The sequence below is a fragment of the Ambystoma mexicanum genome, chromosome 11 (genome assembly GCF_040938575.1).
Source record: "Ambystoma mexicanum isolate Mex_15411 chromosome 11, UKY_AmexF1_1, whole genome shotgun sequence".
Lineage (NCBI taxonomy): Eukaryota > Metazoa > Chordata > Amphibia > Caudata > Ambystomatidae > Ambystoma > Ambystoma mexicanum.
In genome coordinates, this window is record NC_090934.1 from 1,327,946,770 (window position 1) to 1,327,965,226 (window position 18,457).

Genomic DNA, 18,457 nt, shown 5'->3' on the forward strand with positions numbered 1-18,457 from the left:
CGTCTTTTTCAGGCTGCGGTCTAGTCTTTTTCCAGATGGCCGCCCCCAGCAATATTAGCGTTTGGATGCAGCTGGATCTCTGTGTTGCAACTGGGTTTTGCGCTATTCTACTGTTGTTGCGCTCTTTATCATTTCCCTTGGCTCTGCTGAGCCCCTCCTTTCCTGTACTGGGCACCCTGCGCCCCCCGATTATGTTCCTTCTCTTTCACACTTCTGTTCGGCTTTCTGGGCTCTCCAGGCTCTCGCTCGATGTTTCCCTTCAGCCTTGCTCTCGCTCTCTCCCTCCTTGCTTCGCTTTCCTTCCCGTTTGCCGTGATTCTCTCGGCTTTCCTCCTGTGCCTGGCTTCTCCCTCTCACGGCGCTACTATCGCATCCCCTTCCGGTGTCACAGAGGTTTTCTCCGAAGCACTCTCCTTCAGCTCATTGCCCTCCTTGGACATTGGTACGTACCCGTTTACTGGAACTTCGTGTTTACTCATCGATCTTCCGAGACTTCTGGATTTCCTCTCTTCGGCAAGACGTCCTGGTTTTTTATGTCTACTTGGCTTTTTCCCCGTTGGCTATCATGGATCCGGGGCCACTGGTTTCCGGAAACTTCTGTAACCATTGTGGCGTCGTTCCGTGCTAGACCGTATCTTCTGAAAAATAAATCCTCCATTAAAGAAAGAAGGAAGAAGCTCCGCAAGGATATTTCATCAGGTGAGGAAGAGGGGGAGGAGACAGAAGTGGGAAGTGACTTGGACATTACAGATAAATCTGAAATCTGTGACAGTTTGCAACACCAAACACATTCCAAAATGGCTACCCCCGAACAAGTCCAGGAATTGGTAACCGCAGTACAATCTCTTAATTTGGAGGTTCATAATTTAAGCCAAGAATTCCAGAATCTCAAGGTGGAGAACAATGTACTCCATCAATTGGTGGCCAACCGGGAAACACGTTCAGATCTCCCTCCAATGCCTGTCGGTTGGTAAATTTGACGGCACACCAAAATTGCTTAAAGAATTCATTGAAGCTTGCAATGTGTATTTTGCTCGGCCCACTACTCACTCCATGGATCTGAGCAAGGTAGACTTTGTGGTTTCCAATATGTCCGGAAACGCATTGGCCTGGGCCAACCCTTTAGTCACCGCAAATGATCCGGTTTTCCGAGACTGGGAAGCTTTCCTGGCTAAACTAATACAGACCTTTGAAAGGCCGGAAATTACATTCATGGCTTGCGAAGAACTACTGGAGGTCCACCAAGGTCAGATGGACCTTTTGTCTTACATTACGAAGTTTCAGCAACTAGCCACTGAATCTACCTGGTCGGAGCAAGCACAATTCACTATTTTCCTTAGAGGCCTCAGGAAGGAACTTAAAGATGAATTGGCCAGAGTTCCTCGACCCGCCTCTTTCTCAGAGTTGTTGTCAGTCGTCCTACAGACTGAACACTGGATCAACGAATGTTGGCAAGAGAAGGAGAGGACGAGGAACTATTGGTTTCCCTGCCCCCTCACAGCCTCCCTCACCTTCGTCAACAACCCTAAACAAGGAAAAACCAATGCAGATTGGATCCATGAGGTCTCCACTCACTCCTGAAGAACGGAAGGGACGCAGATAGTCAGGTCTCTGCATGTACTGTGGATCTTCTTTGAATCTGCTTCGGAACTGCTTAGCGGTCCCTCCCAGGCGGTGAGGAAACGGATCACCTCGAACCTTGGAGGGACCACGGTTCGAGGAGTTACTGAAAGTCCCTATGTATCTCTGTCTATCGCACCTTCAACTCAGTCAGAAGACACCCGCTTGATGGCTGTTACCCTACACTTGTCCTGGAGGGACCAATCAGTGGAGATTTTAGCCCTAATCGATTGCGGTGTTGCTGGCAACTTCGTGGACACCTTGTGGGCAGAGAAGATGGGTATCCGTCGAGTCCAGAACCAGGAAAACATGAAGGTGGAAGGAGTCGACAGAACCCCTCTTTGTTCAGGTCCTATTACCCATTCCACGGAGCAGATCCGAGGTACCATCCAACATCACAAGGAGGACATATCGTTTAAGATCATCCGAGCGGCTCATTTCCACATCATTTTGGGTATAGCCTGGCTCCGCCAACACAATCCTACCATAGATTGGTCTAAGAATACCCTCAGTTTCCCCTCATCCTATTGTCAACACTTCTGCTTGCAGTCATCGGGTTATCAGCCGGCAATCTTACAGGCTGTAGAAGCACCACCACGGACTATCCATTCGATTCCTCCTCAATTTCAGATCTACCATGAGGTCTTCATGGAGAAAGCAGAACATGATCTTCCCCTGCCCCGCCCTGAGGACTGTGCTATAGATCTGGTACCGGACGTCCAGGTCCTTTTCGGCAGAATGTTCTCTCTATCTGTAAAAGAGAAGGAGGTACTCAGAGGATACTTGGACGCCAACCTAAAGAACGGTCTTATCCAACCCTCGAAATCCCCAGCGGGTGCTCCTCTGTTTTTCATCGCCAAGAGGGACTCCACGGAACTTCGACCATGTATTGACTACTGAGGGCTCAACAAGGTTACCATTCGGGACAGATACCCGATGCCACTGATTTCTGACATTTTGGAAGCAGTGAGAGGTGCAACAGTTTTTTCTAAGTTAGACTTAAGAAATGCTCATCCCCTGCGCATCAGGGCGGGAGATGAATGAAAAACAGTGTTCAGAACACCCTACGGTCTGTATGAGTACAAAGTTATGCCCTTTGGTCTGGTGAACACCCCAGCGATATTCCAACGATTTATGGACTGCACCTTTACGGATTTGCTGTTCCGCTCAGTGATCATCTACCTAGGTGACATCCTGGCATTTTCTAAGATCGCACAAGAACACTCCACTCATCTCCATGAAGTTTTTCATCGCCTGCAAGAAAACCATCTCCTACTGAAACCCAGTAAATGTGAATTTCTGGTCACTTCAGTTCAGTATCTAGGGTTCATCCTCTCCCAAGAGGGAATATAGATGGACCCGAAGAAGGTCTCTGCCATTTTGGAATGGCCATCCCCAAAAACCATAAAGGAGGTGCAGAGATTCCTAGGTTTCACTAACTTCTACTGGAAGTTCATTCATACTTTTTCTGCTACGGTAGCTCCCATTACCTCTCTACTACAGAAAGAAAACCAACCCTTTGTTTGGTCTCCTGCAGCAGAGACAGCGTTCCTATCCCTGAAACAAAGATTTAGCTCTGCTCCCATTCTGGTCCAGCCCAACCAAGCTAAAAGATTTATTGTGGAAGCGGACGCCTCTGCCAATGCAGTGGGAGCCGTTCTTCTGCAAGAAGAGGAAGGAGTGGAACATCCCATTGCATACCTCTCGAAGACTCTCACGATCAGTCAAAGGAATTATTCCGTAATTGAGCTAGAGTTGTTGGCCATCAAGCTGGCCTTTGAGGAGTGGAGGCATCTTTTACAGGGAGGAGGAAATCCCTTTCTCATCAGAACAGATCACAAGAATCTCAAAACCTTTCAGAGCATGGAATGTGTCAACTCTCGTCAGGCTACGTGGGCACATTTTTTTGCCCAGTACGATTTTGAGATCACGTACGTACCAGGCAGCCAGAATGTTATCACAGATGCACTCTCTCGTCGGTATGTCTCAGAAGATCCTTCTCAGTGCCTCAAGGAGAGACTTTTTCCCAACAGGGTGTTCATCGCCTCCACCTTTCACTCTCAAGTCAGGACAGCCACCGCTCGAGTACCGTTCCCGGCTCTATCTTCACCCCGTATCCGAGTAGACAGGAGAGAAGGTTTGTGCTTCATGGACAAGAAATTGTTTGTGCCTCAGTCTAATTTACAGCAGAAGGTTATGTCTTGGTGCCACGATCACCCCACTGCAGGACATCGGGGAAGGAAGAACAGTAGAACTAGTGCAAAGATATTTCTTTTGGCCTGGAATGTCCTCTGACATTAAGAAATACGTCAAGCGTGTGCTCAATGTGCCCGAAGTAAAAATTGTTTAAAAAAACCCATTGGCTTACTGGAACAAATTCCCTTGTCTGAAACCCTGTGGGAGCAAATTTCCACTGACTTTGTAGTGGATCTTCCGGTTTCTCATGGCCACACGTGTATCATGGTCACCATAGATTCACTTACGAAGTTGGCTCATTTTTCCCCCTTCCCGGGTTTGCCTTCTGCCTCACAGATGGCAGAGGTATTTGTGCGGGACATATTTTGCTTGCACGGATTACCCACTGAGATAATTTCTGACCGGGGTAGCCAATTTACCTCTAAATTTTGGACTGCTCTTTGTCAGAAGCTGGGCATAGAATGAGCGTTGTCCTCTGGGTTCCATCCACAAACGAACGGGCAGACAAAGATTGAACGGGACCTTGGAGCAATACCTTCGATGTTACACTAATCACACGCAAGACAACTGGTATGATCTGTTGCCCACCGCAGAGTTTGCTTATAATAACTGTACCCATTCTGCCATGGGACTCAGCCCATTTTTCAGTACATTTGGTAAACATCCGAGGAGTATCTTACCGGTATGTTGCACGATCGACGACCGATTGCAGCAGATTCAGCAGATTACGGAGGCACACAGAACTGCCAAGGTAGCCCTGGCCCAAGCTCGCGACCAATACAAGCGCCTGGCGGATCAGAAACGCACTGATGCACCCATCATTGAGACGGGCTCGCAGGTATGGTTGTCCACCAGATATCTACCCAGGTGGATCTACCCATCTAAGTTGTCACCCAGGTTCATGGGTCCCTATACTATGATTTCCGGAATAAATCCTGTTGCTTTTCGACTTTGGCTTCCAAATTGCAACAAGAGGATCCATCCTGTGTTCCATGCATCCCAGTTACGTCTGGCCTTAACCAGCATTCCCACCGCCCCTCTGGGTCGCCTGGCGGAGGAGCAGGGGCCTGAAGAAGAATAGGAGGTGGCTGATATCAAGGATTCCCGTTACGCCGGGGACAATTGGAATTTTTGCTCCCCTGGAAGGGCTACCCATCGTCGGAAGATTCATGGGAGCCCAGTTCCCATGTACATGCCCCCCGACTGGTGAGGAAGTTCTATCGGGCTCACCCTGGCAAGCTGGGTTTCTCCCGCTCTGGAGGGGGGCATACTGTCATGCGCTCCTTTTTTGTCAAACATTGGGACCGATGGAAACTTGGCCGCCATAGATAGTCCCACCACGTTGGGAACGTCTTTTTCAGGCTGCGGTCTAGTCTTTTTCAAGATGGCCGCCCCCAGCAATATTAGCGTTCAGATGCAGCCGGATCTCCGTGTTGCAACTGGGTTTTGCGCTATCCTGCTGTTGCGCTCCTTATCATTTCCCTTGGCTCTGCCGAGCCCCTCCTTTCCTGTACTGGGCACCCTGCCCCCCACGCTTACGTTCCTTCTCTTTCACACCTCTTCTGTTCGGGTTTCCGGGCTCTCGCTCAGTGTTTCCCTTCAGCCTTGCTCTCGCTCTCTCCCTCCTCGCTTCGCTTTCATTTTCGTTTGCCGTGGTTCCCTCAGCTTTCCTCCTGTACCTGGCTTCTCCCTCCCACAGCGCTACTATCGCGTCCCCTTCCGGTGTCACAGAGGTTTGCTCCGAAGCACTCTCCTTCAGGTCATTGCCCTCCTTGGACAATGGCACTTAACCTGTTTACTGGAACTTCGTGTTTACTCACCGATCTTCCGAGACTTCTGGATTTCCTCTCTTCGGCAAGACGTCCTGTTTTTTTTTTGCCTACTTGGCATTTTCCCCGTTGGCTATCACGGATCCGGGGCCGCTGGTTCCCGGAAACTTCCGTAACCATTGTGGCGTCCTTCTGTGGTAGACCGTATCTTCTGAAAAATAAATCCTCCATTAAAGAAAGAAGGACGAAGCTCCCCAAGGATATTTCATCAGGTGAGGGGGAGGAGACAGAAGTCAGAAGTGACGTGGACATTACATATAAATCTGAAATCTGTGACAACTTTATTCAAAACTTTCAGCCCATGTACCTGTGCTTTTTGCATCATCTTTGCCTGGAACAAAGTCATCGCTTTTCAGTTGTGTAACAATCATTTTTAACTCTGTCCCTGTCCTTAAGATTCAAGGCAGATGTTCTGAGCTCAGAAAATGTGTCACTTTTCAGCATAATTAGTTTGTTCTTTCTTTGGCCCAGTTATTAGTTGGCATCCTCCTACAAGCATGTTGCAACGTGGAGATTGCATCCTGAAGTTTCCAGCACAAAGCCTTACTCTCCAAAACAGGGCTAGTACCTGAGATTGAAGGAGATGATATTGATGTCAGTTCGAGAATCGAAGGAAACATTTTCATGCAGAAGGGAATAGCAGCTGCTTGAAAATATGGCTGCTGAGAACTACAAGCTGGTTGGTAGTTTAGTAGTTGCCGAATAATACCAACACAATGGAGCACCAGCAATGACACGTCAGAGGATCTTGCCTGCTTGAGGTCCATATGTTGAGTTTTTTTATATTGCACCAGTCACCATATGCGCTAGCTTATCACACTCCTGTCTTTTTTAGATAATTTAAATATTAATGGCCTATTGCACTCGTACACGTATCTGCAAGTCCCATTGTTCATCCTTACGAAGGAAGAACTTTAGAAGTCTAAAATGTCGGCAGAAGTCCTGGGCTGTTGCACAAACACCACAAGATGGAAATAATTAAATGAATACATGACAGGGTGTGTCTACGGAACCTGAGGATGTTTTGGAAGGAGCATGCAAGAAGCATACACATATAGGGGGATACCCTTTACTGTATACACAGGAGGGGTTGATTAGACCCAATGTGCTTCTAATCTTTCCAGCTTTTACGACTTCTCAGGTGTTCCCAAGTGACAGTAAAAAGGCCATTGGTATTGCTCCACTTACCATACCTTTTTATCTGTCCTGCAGCTTGCATGTGGGATCACATCTGTAATGCCTATAAAATTGCCATGCACCTTCTAAAGAGGTACTGATTACCAATTCTGGGTTAACAAAATCGGTAGACAACATACTAAGGATTGAGCACATGGAGGAAGATGCCTGACCAAGGGTTTAGGCACTATGCTGCAGACAAGTTAAAAATAGCACAGTTCCTATCTACAGGCTACATCATACACCTGGATAAACGCGAAGCTGCCATTGAGATAATTATTTAAATTTGTTTGCGATGTAATGTGGTTGGCTCACTAATCCACACCTTTAAGTTATGTCTGGGTGAGCTACAGGTTACGGATAGAAGTGCTCAACAAGATCACAGAAATGATTAGGGAAGAGTATATCTACTGCCAATAAATATGCTTGGGTGGACCGGAAATGCTAAAAAGTCTACACTAGAAAGAAGATGTTTTTCCCCAAATGGAGGGATCAAAACACCCTATGAAGCAAGGGTGGGCAGAAATGCACCTTTATGGTCCCAATGCCGCAATCGAATGCCCTACTAAACTAGCAGAGGACAGATATCTGAATGAGCATGGAGCTCTATTCAGCCATTTCTAGACTGGGGAAAATGCAATAAAATTAATTCTTTCAAACGACAATATTCCGTTATTTTTTTTACCAAGATAACATTATCATGGCATACATATACATTACAATTAATCAGAATGTGATTTTTCATAAAGTAAGTCAACAAAGAAGAAATGTACTTTAAAAAGCTTGTTAGGTCATTGGTACTTTGAAAACTACCCATTCTTGTGACTGTCACAATGGTTTCAAGTTGGCATTTCATACTTCTTCAAATTAGACATGTAAACCGAAAAATGAAGGAACTGGCATGGATCTGGTTTGCATTATTTCATATCAAGAATATCATGATGTAAAGTACCATACTCAAGTACCTCTTGTGACTGAGTCCTCGCTACTTTTTCAGCATTTTGACTAGTGACAGAAATGAAACACTTCAAGCCCTGGTGGAGTAGAGACAAGCCGGGACGGATATGGCTTCTAGGCTTTACTTTGAAATTCTCCATATATATTCTACGTCCAATCCCCAGTAAACAAATGGCTACACACGGGGAAGACAAATACAAAAGTGCTATTGGGGAACACCTACCTTAGAATATCTTACTGTTAGAGCAGTTAAGACACAAAGAGATCCGAGACTTCAGCCGGATATGACAGACATTTTGTGTACAAAATAGTTGCCTCCAAGCAACAGGACAGATGTCAATGAGTGACACCATACGTTTTCCCTAAAGACTGATTGGCAAACCTAACCTTAAAATCAACCTAGCCATGTAGAACCAATCGAAAACGGAATATTGGACTGATGTTTGTGTCCCATGTACTCTACTCACGGTCATCACATTCATCTCATCCTTCAGATCGTCGTAACGCTCCTCTAGCCGACTGTACTCATTCAGAAGATTCTGGTAACGTGACCTCTCATCATTCAAGTCAAACTCCAGCTGTTTGGTTTCTTCAATCAGCTTCTTTTCCATGGCCTCTGTAATATTAAGAGCAAGCAGAGTTACAATTTCATATTTATGCTCCTTTAAGGAAACTAGATTGTACTAAAACCAATGATGTTAAAGAAAAGTAAATAAGGTACCTAATGCATTGCCATTCATAACTGTGTTCATTTATCACAATGACCCACTGTAGGCATAAACCGCTCTTGGCTGAAGTACACCTTGTGTAAAATATGCACACTCAAACATTTTTCCTCTGAGATTTCCCTCGGGTCACGGAAACAGCGTCCTTCTCTTTTAGTTATGTTGCAGTGACAACTGGCACCACTGAGTTTTAAGAACCGGTGCAGCATATTGCTTGGTTGTTATTGCATGCGATTCTAAAATGCCCACTCCTTCACCTCTCTCTACCGCGTATCTCCCCAGCTGTTGAAATGCGGAGGACAACTATGCATGGTTGCCTACGCCGCTGGCAAAAACAACTGGTTCCCCACTCTACTCACAGCCTTCAAGTATTGCCATAAGGCCCCATCCACAGCCCTAGATGCTGCCAAATCCTCAATCTCCACTAGTCTTCTTTCCTGTCTCCGCTTGCAACATCACAAACTGGCCATGACCCCCCCCCCCCCCCCAGGCCATGCAGTCCCCCCAAAGAACCACTCAATTTCCTGTGTTCACTCTGCCAATGACTTTGCCTCCTTCTCCTAAAAAAGAACAAAAAAAAAAAAGGGACTACTGGTAGACCCTTCTTTCTCTTCCAACCCTTGGACTCATTTGCACCTCCTCCTATGTCTCTCTGTACTCCATCGGCCACTTTTCCTCCACCTCCCCCATTGAACTTCTACCGTCCTTTTTGCCAACTGTATTGATGGTGGGAATTGAAGTCCAATATCAGGTCTTTATTAAGATTCACAATATAAAGGTTTGAATTGGGTAAATATTACAAATAATAAGGAAACGTATGCTCTTACAACCAAAGTCCAAAGGTAATGGCCAAGAAAAAGAAAAAAAACAAGTATTTGTGAGTCCCTTAGCCTACAGGCTAACCCTATGCTAAGCCACAGCAGTTTTCCAAGTTTGGCCAACAAAAAAAGTGTTGGTCAAGCTATCCTTTCAAACTCCATCCCTGTCATAAAAGAAAACATACATCAGAAGGTGCTGAAGGTTCTCATTCTCCTACCGCCAAGAAACCATGCAGGTGGCAACAGTGCGAAATATAAGAACCTTTAAAATAACAGAGGCCTCTCTTGCCAGGTGCCTTGAGTTCCTCTATGATTTCAGACTAGCCATGTAACTTGTCTTCTTCCAACCTCTGGTTGAAATACACTTCTCTTGGGCTCAGTAGTGTCCCCTTCCATGATGCCAGATCCCCAGCATTGAGCTCTGAACTTAGCCTAACCCTCTCAAGTCTCCCCCAGGGCATCTCTTTCTCTGCACCACTCGTGTATATATCATGAACATCCGTTTCTCTCAGGTCTCTACAACCTTAGATCCTCATACAGCTCTCTGAAGTCTCACCTATTTCAGGTTCCTTTCAGAGCTCTTCCAGGACTTGTTCACAAAACAGACATCCGTAGACTGAGGTTTTCTTACAAAGCTCCTATGTCTTCCAATGATCCCTGGTTCAATTAGGGTTCGTTTAGGCCTCTCCATGACTTCTGGTTCCCAGAGGAGATCTCCACACCCACAGCTTTCCAGGATAGTCTCTTTGTGGTGTCACTCACAGTTTGCCTTCAAAAGGTCATTAGGCCATCAGATTTTTTTGTTACGCCTCTCCACATCCTCTCGGTTCTCATCACACATCAGTCTTCTTAGATCTCGAAATGAACTCTGATTCACAGTCTTGGATCTCTCCATGACCTTTAGATTTCCAAATACAATACCCTTGACAATAATGGGTATTTTTCAACCCTCATAAAGGGTTCTTTTTAGGCACACTATAGTCTCACCCTCCTTCCAGGGGATGTCTTCCAATGATCCCAGGTTCAATCGGGGTTCGTTTAGGCCTCTTCACAACTTCTGGTCCCCAGATAAGTTCCTCACAGTTTTCCAGGATAGTGTCTTTGTGGTGTCACTCACAGTTTGCCTTCGGAAGGTCCTTAGGTCATCACATATTGTTTGTTAGGCCTCTCCACATCCTCTTGGTTCTCTTCACACATCGGTCTTCTCAGATCTCTCCACAAACTCGGATTCTCAGTCTTCTCTTGGATCTCTCCATGGACTTTAGATCGCCAAATACAACACCCTTGACAATAATAGCTATTTTTCCACCCTCAGACAGGGGTCTTTTTAGGCAGACTATAGTCTCACCCTCCTTCGAGGGGTGATACTTTCTAAGTTCCTCAAGGAAGCACCTCATCCTCCGGCCTTCCTCTTGGTATATGATTTGGCTCGCAGGCAGGATCGGTTACCCAAGTCTTCTTCTAAAATGATCACTTGAGGGAGGACCTCCAGCATACCTTTCCTGAGCAACTGCTGCCCAACTGACAGTAAGTGGCCAACCTCTCTCCAGATGGCAGCCTCCCTGTGTATTCAGGGAGTGGAGGAAAGCATGTCCATTGCCCAACAGCCTTCACCCTCCGGTGACGTTTCTAGCTCACTTTGTAGTACGGTGACTGCAGCGGTTTCTTAAAGCCGGCTCATGATTGGTCATTCCATTGAGTTTCTTTTTTTCATTTTCTCAATTCGTTTTGCCTCGTAAAGTTTCCTTTAAACCTGGTTTCAATATGGTTTCTCTTTTGACATTGGTCAGATCTTAATTGGGCCAAGATTAACAGTTTGCTCCAAGCCTTCAAATCTGGGCCAGGCCACATGTGCCATTTCGGATCATCAAATGCGTGCGGACACAGCCCTGTGGTGCTCAGCTGTGTTCCAAGCCCTGCAAGTAAGCAGGATTCGCTGTTCTACCCGCCTGCGAGCGATCTGCTCCAAGATCCAAAGGTACAGTGTTTCAATAGGCTCAGATTGATTCCCTTCTGCACTGTGCATTCCACAAATGCCTGTGGTTCATCTCTTTCGGTATTCCACTGTATGAAAGGGCTGCAGTTGAATTACCCTACAACAGTTTTTTTGTGCTGAAGCACTTCATACTATTTCACCCTTATACTTTAGAAAGCATTCACAGTTACTATCTTCTATATTATTAGAATCTGACCATTTTGGGTCATGCTGGGACCTGTATACCTGAACCAACCTTTCAGGTAAATTCATACCTTTATGCTTTGAGAAACAACCACGTTTTAAAGAGGGGATGGCACGCCCAGGAAATTCCACTCGTTTCACCCTCTGGTAGGCTCATTGAGTAGCAGACTGATCTACTCTGTCTACTCTACTGGAACTCGGCTCCTCATATAAAAGGTTGGAAAGTTTCTTCAACTCACAACACAGCCGATCCTTTGGTCTGCCAACCCATATTGCGCTCTTATGCACCCCTTTGCACTAAATTATCAAGGAATTTACCACCGTCATCTTTAATCACCTCTCACCCAATACATCTCTCTGTTTCAACTTGCATCTTCCCAACATGTTACAAAACAGTCACATCTCTACCACTTCTAACAGAACAAGGGCTGACCTCAACAACCACTCATACTACAGACCTATCTCTCTCCTTCCACATCACAAGACATTCGTCTTCAACCAAATAGTCAACTATGTTGCGATTCACCCACATGCTGATCCCTTCAATCTGGATTATGGTCCAAACACTCCACTTCAGACAACTCTAATCGCTGTCACAAATTATGTTCCCTCCAGCCCACCGATCTCAACTCTTCACCATTCTTATTCTTCTAGACCTCCTTGCATCCTTCCAAACTGTGGACTGTGCCTCCCTCCTTCAACCTATCTCTTTGGCTTTAAGGACTCAAGGATCAGTACTAAGCCCTCTACTCTTGACACTATACGCCTCCTCCAGCAGCAAACTCATCTCCTTTGACTTCACTCTTACCTCTAGGACGACCCTCCAATCAAATCCTCCTTCCCCTGCTTCACTGCTGCAATCTCTAAATGCATAATCAGATGATTAACCGACACCAGCCGCAGCATGGCTTTTTGCTGCCTCCTTCTCATCTCTTCAAAGACGGGACTCCTCTTTCATCGTGCCTCCAGTGCCAACATCACTCTCCCTTCTTTCATGCCCCCAACCTCTTTACCCCCTCATCCACAACTCAATCTTGAGGTGTGTGTCTTCTGGTTTGAGTTCTTCTGGTTTGCCATTCTCTTCAATGAGATTTATTAATTTTAACTGAAAGAAATGCCTGTGTATACCTATTGCTAAAGGGAGATTCCCTGCCTATAAAACGATACTAAGGTGCTTGTCAAAATAATGACGTCTTCTGCCCAAACCTACCTTCTACATGACCCTGCCACTAAAGGAAAGGCAACTTAAAGTAAGAAGTATACTCCCTTTCCACCATCTTGTTTGGTCTCTCTTCCTATGGTTCACTCTTCGCTTGTCATTGACTTACTCCTCAGCTTGTTCAAGTCAGGTGTCTCCTGGGGTTGTTGATAACCCCCTTTTAGATGTACTTCTCTTGGTTTGGCGTAATGTCTATACTCCATTTGATTCATTATTACATTTGGGCCTTTTGCACTTTTCCAATTGTTCTCTTAAGAAAACGTTATTTTTCCTTTGGGCCTGTGAGCCGTGACCTAGGGTTGGGGCAATCCTTTCCACTTCCTCTTGCGCATGTACATGGTATAGGTTTCCCCTCTTACCCCTTCATCACCTGGCTCACCTTATTATATCAAACCATGTCACTTTTTAATGACCCCTTAACGAAGGACTACCTCCACTCTCTGTGAAAGCCTATGTTATAATGCCATTTATGTTTGAAATGATACCGTTGGCATCTCAATAAATACAAATGAAATCTCATCTATAGAAATCATGAACCACCTGATGGGCCATGGTACAAATCACCAACCTGTCATTGTTTTGACCTGGTCTTGAATAAGTCGGTTCAGTTCTTCCTTCTCTGTCTTCAGTAGCACGTTCTCCTTTGTAAGGTCTGATATCAACTGAAAATAAGAGTTATCAAAACTTGGAATGAGTATTCTTTCGGCAAATACCAAAATCACAGATAGGAGTTTGGACACATGAACAGCATATAGCAGCTTCTATTAGAAAATGCATGGAGTATGAATATGCAGTAAGGGTTCTGAATTCCTGAACCCTCTTGCATGCAAAATCAGTGTCTGCTCTTGTAACTTTATTTACAAGATAAAACATTCAAATGAGCGAATAGATATCTAATGTCGGTACAAGTTCTACAGCTTTCATTGTAATATACATTTCCTAAATGTACTCCAGAGCAGACAAACTATATTGAGCAGATCAGCTAGGCATATACTATTTTAGTGATGCAATGGGGCAATTTCTTATACACAGAAGCATAGTATTGGCTAGAATTGTTGTCGCCGAGTCAGTTTTGAATCCGATCTGAAACAGTGCAATCACACTTCAGATTATACACAAATGTAGTGAGTATCTATTATCTGTGTTGGGGATCCCTGCATGGAATTTAGAGTGTGTAGAGGGGTTGTCAATGCTTAAATCCTATCCTACAAGACTATGATAACAGTAGTTAACCCCCCGTCCTTCCCATTAAAGTAGGACACAGGAATATCTACAGTCAAATCAAACACCTCAGTTATGAATGTGATAAGTGTTAAGTGTTAGGAAATGTTTTGTAAAGATCTTTTAGCAAACATTCTGTGTAAAGTTCCTGTACACATTAAAGGGGAAACACTCAGTAAAAAAGGCACAATTTAGACATTTCTGCTTTACTTTTACTTTTCTATAACTGGATGAGTTGACCCAAGAAAAGAGGGCCTTAGTGATTCACTGGCAACTAAAATACTACAAACATCTAGAGACCGACAAACTCGCCTACCAGTTCACTTTCCTTTCTGTAGGAATGTGCTTTTTCTTCAATTGTTGCCTTCTCAGCCTGTGTCTCCAGCAGCTCTTTCCGGAGTCTGGCTAGCTCCTCCTCCAGACTGAGAAGCCGGATTGCAGAATTTCTAGCCTCTTCCTCGCTTAGACGAAGTCGGTCTACATCGTTCCGCAGTTTCTCCGTCTCTGTACGATAAGCATTCTCCAGATTGTTGAACCTCTCCTGCAGTGATTTACTGTCTCTGTTCTTTTAAAATAAAGTAGGACATTGCAACTGTTACATGTTGAATTGTGTGTTGCTTGAGATTTAGATTTCACACCACAAAGTTCGACACCATCATTCTGGCACATTAGGGTATTCTAGCAGCAAAATAGTAAAAGGAAAGTTTGCAGCTAGTCCTTGAAAACATTAGTGGGCTTGCTGTTAACCGAATACCTGGAACAACCAACTTTACGCAGACACTAACAATAGAGCATGAAAACGCCAAATTGCTTGCAAGAATGAAAAATGTCCGACATCTCAGTGACTGTGGCTATTATATTGGCTTGGTATTAAAAAAAACGTGTTCTCTTTCATGTACAAATTAATATAAGGACATATCACAAATATAAATGTAGCCATGAAAATGCTATTCACTAGTAAAGCGAAAGGTTGCAGTGGAAACAATGGGCATGTCCACATTGGTCGACTTGCAATATGGTCTTGCAATCACAAAGAAGGTGCTTGGTGTCTCAAAAGCCCACCACGCCTGCATAAGGATTGATACGCATTTATAAGGTAACTGCATGATTAGTAGCTTTATCGAATAGGTACAAAGTCAAAACAGGACTGCAGTCAGAATTTCTTTTTTTTTTAAACAAATCAATAATTATAATGTTTAAAGGAACACAGACAAATTATTGAACTAGTTTGGTTTCAGGAAGTGTTAGGTAAGCACTAAAAAAAGGAACAACAACAAAACAAAAAAAACAGCCATGAATATTAGGTACACTTGGAAAACCCAACATAGTTCTTAGTTATAAAAAGGTACTTATAACTATTCTCAAAACTGAAGTGTTACATATAACCCTATTGGGCTAATATCTTGAAGGATTACCCTGAAGGTCAGTCCAAAGCCCATGTGCTACCGATCCCCCTCCCTTTTCCCTTTGATCTTCATTAAGTCAGATACAACTAGGTGCAGGGATGCTCAAATTCTGATTAGCACCAGGCATTCAAGATATCTATGTTAAAACATTTACAAAGCAAATATTTTACTTCAAAATAGCACTTAGCCAGGGATTTCTTATAGTGGGTAAATAAAACATTGTGTTTAAATGTAAGATCACCATGTATGATGCCGACAAAGGGATCTGGCCATGAAATGGACTACCTAATGAGTTTTCTCAAGTGTACTGTGCATGTTTTCTGCTGAGTATGCTTCGTACACCACTGAAGACTTAGAAGCACTGCTGCTATGCTATTGCGCTTACCTGCTCATCCACTTTCCGCTGCAGCTGCATGATTTTGTTCTCCATGCCGATGTTGAGCTTCTTATAGCGCTCCACTGAGCGAGCCTCGATCTTCAGCACCTTCAGCTCCCTCCTGGCCATCATCCTGCGGAAGCAGCACTGGAGGTAGACGAGTGCCTCCAAGCTCCTCTTGTACATGACACGAGCCAACCAGCCCCTGACATGCTTCTGAATAATGGTGGCCTTGTGCTCCCGAAGCATCTGGGTTGGGAAAAAAACAGGGTACAGTTATACTATGCACACAAAGTGTCATTTCATACATTTCGACTATGACTAAATTAAGTCCACTCTCCATAGAAGAATACTAACAAGTTGATTTTCACTTCTGAAATATAACATTAGTTTCACTAACGAGCAGTTCAGTCAACAGTTTTTAACCAGAATTTAGGATCAGGAATCCGAAAAATCAAAAGGAATGGTGGAGGGGTATGGGGAAAAATGCTGGCCTTTGCAGATGCCCTTCAAAATCTAAATCAAGGTTTTCCAATCACTGCACAAACACTGAAAGGCTGAACATTTCCAGATGGGTTGTCTTGTTTGATGCAAGCTAATAGTTAAGACTTATCCATTGGAAATTAAACAACTATGGTAAAGAATTTTGAAAGTATGTCTGTAAAACTCCCATGGATATTAGGAAGAGGTGTACCTTCAATAACAAGATGAGAAGTCGTGTAATTTTAATACTAAAGGGGTGCCTCAAACGCCCCCATCGGTTGGAACTATTTTGTGCAATGGTATTCTTGTGTCGGCTGACATCTGTGCAGAGCCTGCTGGCACAGGTTTGAATCCCAGCAGGGCCAAACTCAGCCTTTCATACTTCCGAGGTCGATAAATGAGCACCACACACCGTGGGTAATAAGCAGCGCTCAGATACCTGATTGTTCGTAGTGCTATATAAATGCTAAATTATTATTATCTATATTTATAAAAGTGAAAATGTGTGGGTTTGTGGCTTGGCAAAGCTTCGTCCTTCTACAATTCCACACCATTTCACCAATCTGAACCACGTTTTGCATGGTTACCTGTAAGGACCCTATGGACATTACTGGCTACATGACATTCGACACTGCACCCCTTTCGCCGGATTTCACCTTCACACATGAGACGGTTGCCTGAAACCGGCGAAACATCAATGTGGTCGTAAAAGGACAGGTCCTCAACCCTAGAATGCAGTGTTTATGAGACATTTGTACCACAACGAACTGCACCACGCGAGGGAGAGGCAACATGTGGGGAGAGAGCACAGAAGGTCCCAGTATGCAGCAGCACACCAATTCTCCCGCCTCACCCCAATGTCTGCTGCGTGTTATGTCAGCCAGCCACACACACCCATTCTTAGTGCAGTTTACTTCAGAGTGCAAAGCACATCAAGTGATGAGAAAATCGGAACAGCGACCCACAGGATCATTGATTTTTAACAATTGATGAGGGTTGTCATAACTATTCACAGAACCCGTTCGGAGAACGGGTGTTTTTTGCTAGTTTAGTTATAAAACAAACAGTTAGGAGCCTACCTAGTATGACCAAGGCCTGCTAATTGGAGTAGTCTTGTCATATGTTCCTAGTTCCCATGGGCAATGTATTGAAGCTCAAAATATGAGAACGACATCCAATTGGGTGTTCTTGTCTATATTTTAGGGGATACCTTCAGACTGCAAGAAAGGCACCTAGCAGAAGGGCCAGGATAGACAATCAAGTACTACATTAGCTAGATTCTTAGAAGAAGGGATTCCGGACAACACTTCTTTATTGGCACTTTATCACACTAAATCGAACACGAGCCGGGGGTAGAAGTAAACTACACCTTAGCTGCCACACTTCCACACAGACAAGCATTTTCTGCATACAACGTCAAATCTTCAACATCACTTACCACTTGGTATCTCTTCCTCGCTGCGTAGCCCCGTAAACGAGACTGAAGGGCAATGGTAAAGGCTTGCATCCGGCGGTACTTTTGGCGAAGTACGTACATCCGCTGAAACTTCTGGATAACGGTAGCTGCCCTGGTTCTGCGTAGAAACTGTACATAGCTAGCCGAAGCAAACACAAAGAAATATAAATGAACCATAAAAAGAAATATATGATTTGTTTACAGCTCGCTTCTTTTTAAATAAGATTTAAATTGATCTCTGTGAACCTAACAGAGTAAACTATTTAAAAATTGTTTTCAACTTGACTTTTTTAAAAATGATACATGTTTTTGCATGTGTTGTATGTACATTGTAGTCGAGTTACAGGACACCGCTATGAAGCACACTAGAGAAAGTATTGGCCACAAATAAACTCAATTTCTTTCGTTTTCAGTAAGCAGACTTGGCGAAGCATCAAAATAAACACAGACTCTTGTAAGAGAAAAGCCAATAACACGAAAGAGGGCTCAATGCTGTGGGTTTCAAGGTTGGTTACATAAACCTAGATTGCTAGGATACTAGCGCAGGCCCATACTGATGTACGTGTGCATTTTTGTTGAAATTGTAAATGTTGACTGCTAACCTAGATTGATCTTTCCAGAAAAATAAAGAAAGCATGCATTCATCTTGCATCTCCTTTTCCCAGGAAATGGTTACAGCCCTTGCCTGCTCCAACTATTAGCTGATTTATTCCTAAATTTCTCCACCATGAAATCAACCTCCCATGTACACATCTGCACAAATTACCAACTGGATCAAATACATGTTTGGGCAATA

At 44.3% G+C, this 18,457-nt stretch overlaps 1 protein-coding gene across 1 annotated transcript in view; it reads right to left on the reverse strand.

Moving 5' to 3' along the window:
* Positions 1-18,457, reverse strand: part of MYO5A (myosin VA) — a 937,291-nt gene that overhangs the window by 275,165 nt on the left and 643,669 nt on the right. Inside the window, exons 20-24 of the mRNA XM_069624847.1 lie at positions 17,644-17,800; positions 15,732-15,971; positions 14,257-14,505; positions 13,288-13,381; positions 8,246-8,394 (exon numbers count right to left, since the gene is read on the reverse strand). Of these exons, the coding sequence (XP_069480948.1) occupies positions 8,246-8,394; positions 13,288-13,381; positions 14,257-14,505; positions 15,732-15,971; positions 17,644-17,800 (889 nt within the window). The remainder of the gene's footprint in view (positions 1-8,245; positions 8,395-13,287; positions 13,382-14,256; positions 14,506-15,731; positions 15,972-17,643; positions 17,801-18,457) is intronic.